The 1945-nt window shown below is 55.2% G+C and overlaps 1 protein-coding gene across 1 annotated transcript in view; it reads left to right on the top strand.

The window, feature by feature from the left end:
- The window catches only part of cplane1 (ciliogenesis and planar polarity effector 1), a 196667-nt gene that overhangs the window by 151804 nt on the left and 42918 nt on the right, over positions 1-1945 (top strand). Inside the window, exon 28 of the mRNA XM_048594260.1 lies at positions 413-606. Within this exon, the coding sequence (XP_048450217.1) occupies positions 413-606 (194 nt within the window). The remainder of the gene's footprint in view (positions 1-412; positions 607-1945) is intronic.

Raw genomic sequence — 1945 nt, 5'->3', positions numbered from 1 at the left:
GGACACGGACCCCTCCATCACCCCCTCAGTATGCGGACACGGACCCCTCCATCACCCCCTCAGTATGCGGACACGGACCCCTCCATCACCCCCTCAGTGTGCAGACACCCCCCTCCATCACCCCCTCAGTATGTTGAATAATCTCCCCTCCCCTCGACAGTGAGCCCAGCTTACCGGAGTCTCGGGACAGAAGCTGTGAAGTTGCTGCTGGCCTCTGGGATATGGAACTGATGATGCTGAGGATATCCACTTTTGCCCAGACTCAGCCTCAGCCTTGAGACGCTGTGTTGTCAGAGGAAAGAGAGTGCTGTGGTTAGGCTTGGGGAGGTGGAGGAGAGGAAGCCCAAATATGGGCGAACTGTCTGTGTGTGAGGATGGAGGCTGGAGGCTTCTCTGGGATTTCTCTGCACAGTGGCAAGGGAGAGTTGCTGGAGACTCATTCTGATGAGAGGCTGCTGGCTGCTGATACTGGTCCAGGTTCAGATGTTTGGGTGGGCCTCTGCGAAACAATTCCTCTTTCCTCTTCTCATCTTCCATGGCTTTCTGCACAGCCCCAGGATCGTAGGCAGAGGAGTTCAGATGGGCTGGAAAGGCAGTTTGAGGCTGGTGAGTGGGCTCTGTGCTGGGGGCCCAGGCTACCCGCCGTGTGGGCTGTAGAAAAGGGATGGAGCCAGGTATCTTGTTACAGAACGGAGGGGGGGGCCTCAGCTCATACCGAGGCTGTAGTTGTAGCAGTGGGAGAGAGGCTGCCGAATGGAGTCCAGCAGAAAACTGAAAGACTGTTTCAGGAGGCTGAGCCCTGGGAGGCAGCAGGAGGGGAGTTCGGACAGAACTGTAACCTCTGAGTGGCACACTCTGGGAGGCCGTGATCACTGGCTGGCTCGGCACATCACCTTCCTGTGGATGGAGCGACACCGCCTCTGGCTTCTAAGTTACAAAGGCCAACATCAGATTACATTTCAAGCACATAACAGTTCTCAATGCATCAAAGATGATCTCTGAAATCATGATTTCAATTCAATGCAAATATACTGAAGCAAGATCTTTTTTGCTGTCAGGATTCAGGGATACCCCAAACTGATCTTACATAAAGAGACAATAAGTGGGAGAAAACGCCCTCGACCGTGTCTCTCGCATTTCCTGCAACTCATCCCTCACACCCCGTCCCCGCAATAATAACCAAAACAGAATCCCCCTCATCCTCATGTACCACCCCACCAACCTCCGGATTCAACGCATCATCCTCTGACACTTCTGCCATTTGCAATCCGATCCCACTACCAAAGACATTTTTCCCTCCCCACCCTTATCTGCTTTCCGGAGGGACCACTCTCTCCGTGACTCCCTTGTCCGCTCCACACTCCCCACCAGCCCCACAACCCCCGGCACTTTTCCCTGCAACCGCAGAAAGTGCTAAACTTGCCCCTACACCTCCCCCCTCACCCCCATCCCAGGCCCCAAGAAAACCTTCCACATCAAGCAGATGTTCACCTGCACATCCACTAATGTGGTATACTGTATCCGCTGTTCCCGTTGTGGCCTCCGCTACATCGGGGAAACCAAGCGGAGGCTTGGGGAACGCTTTGCGGTACACCTACGCTCGGTTCACACCAAACAACTGCACCTCCCAGTCGCGAACCATTTCAACTCCCCCTCCCACTCCTTGGACGACATGTCCATCCTGGGCCTCCTGCAGTGCCACAACGATGCCACCCGAAGGTTGCAGGAACAGCACCTCATATTTCGCTTGGGAACCCTGCAGCCCAATGGTATCAATGGGCACTTCACAAGCTTCAAAATCTCCCCTCCCCCGACAGCATCCCAAAACCAGCTCAGCTCGTACCTGCCTCCCTAACCTGTCCTCCCACCTATCCCCTCCTCCCAGCTCAAGGCCCACACCCATCTCCTACCTACTAGCCTCATCCCGCTCCTTGACCTGTCCGTC

This window comes from Rhincodon typus, chromosome 3 (genome assembly GCF_021869965.1).
Source record: "Rhincodon typus isolate 14 chromosome 3, sRhiTyp1.1, whole genome shotgun sequence".
NCBI classification, from domain to species: domain Eukaryota; kingdom Metazoa; phylum Chordata; class Chondrichthyes; order Orectolobiformes; family Rhincodontidae; genus Rhincodon; species Rhincodon typus.
The sequence above is the reverse complement of the archived record's forward strand: the minus strand, read 5'-3'. Positions and strand labels throughout refer to the sequence as shown.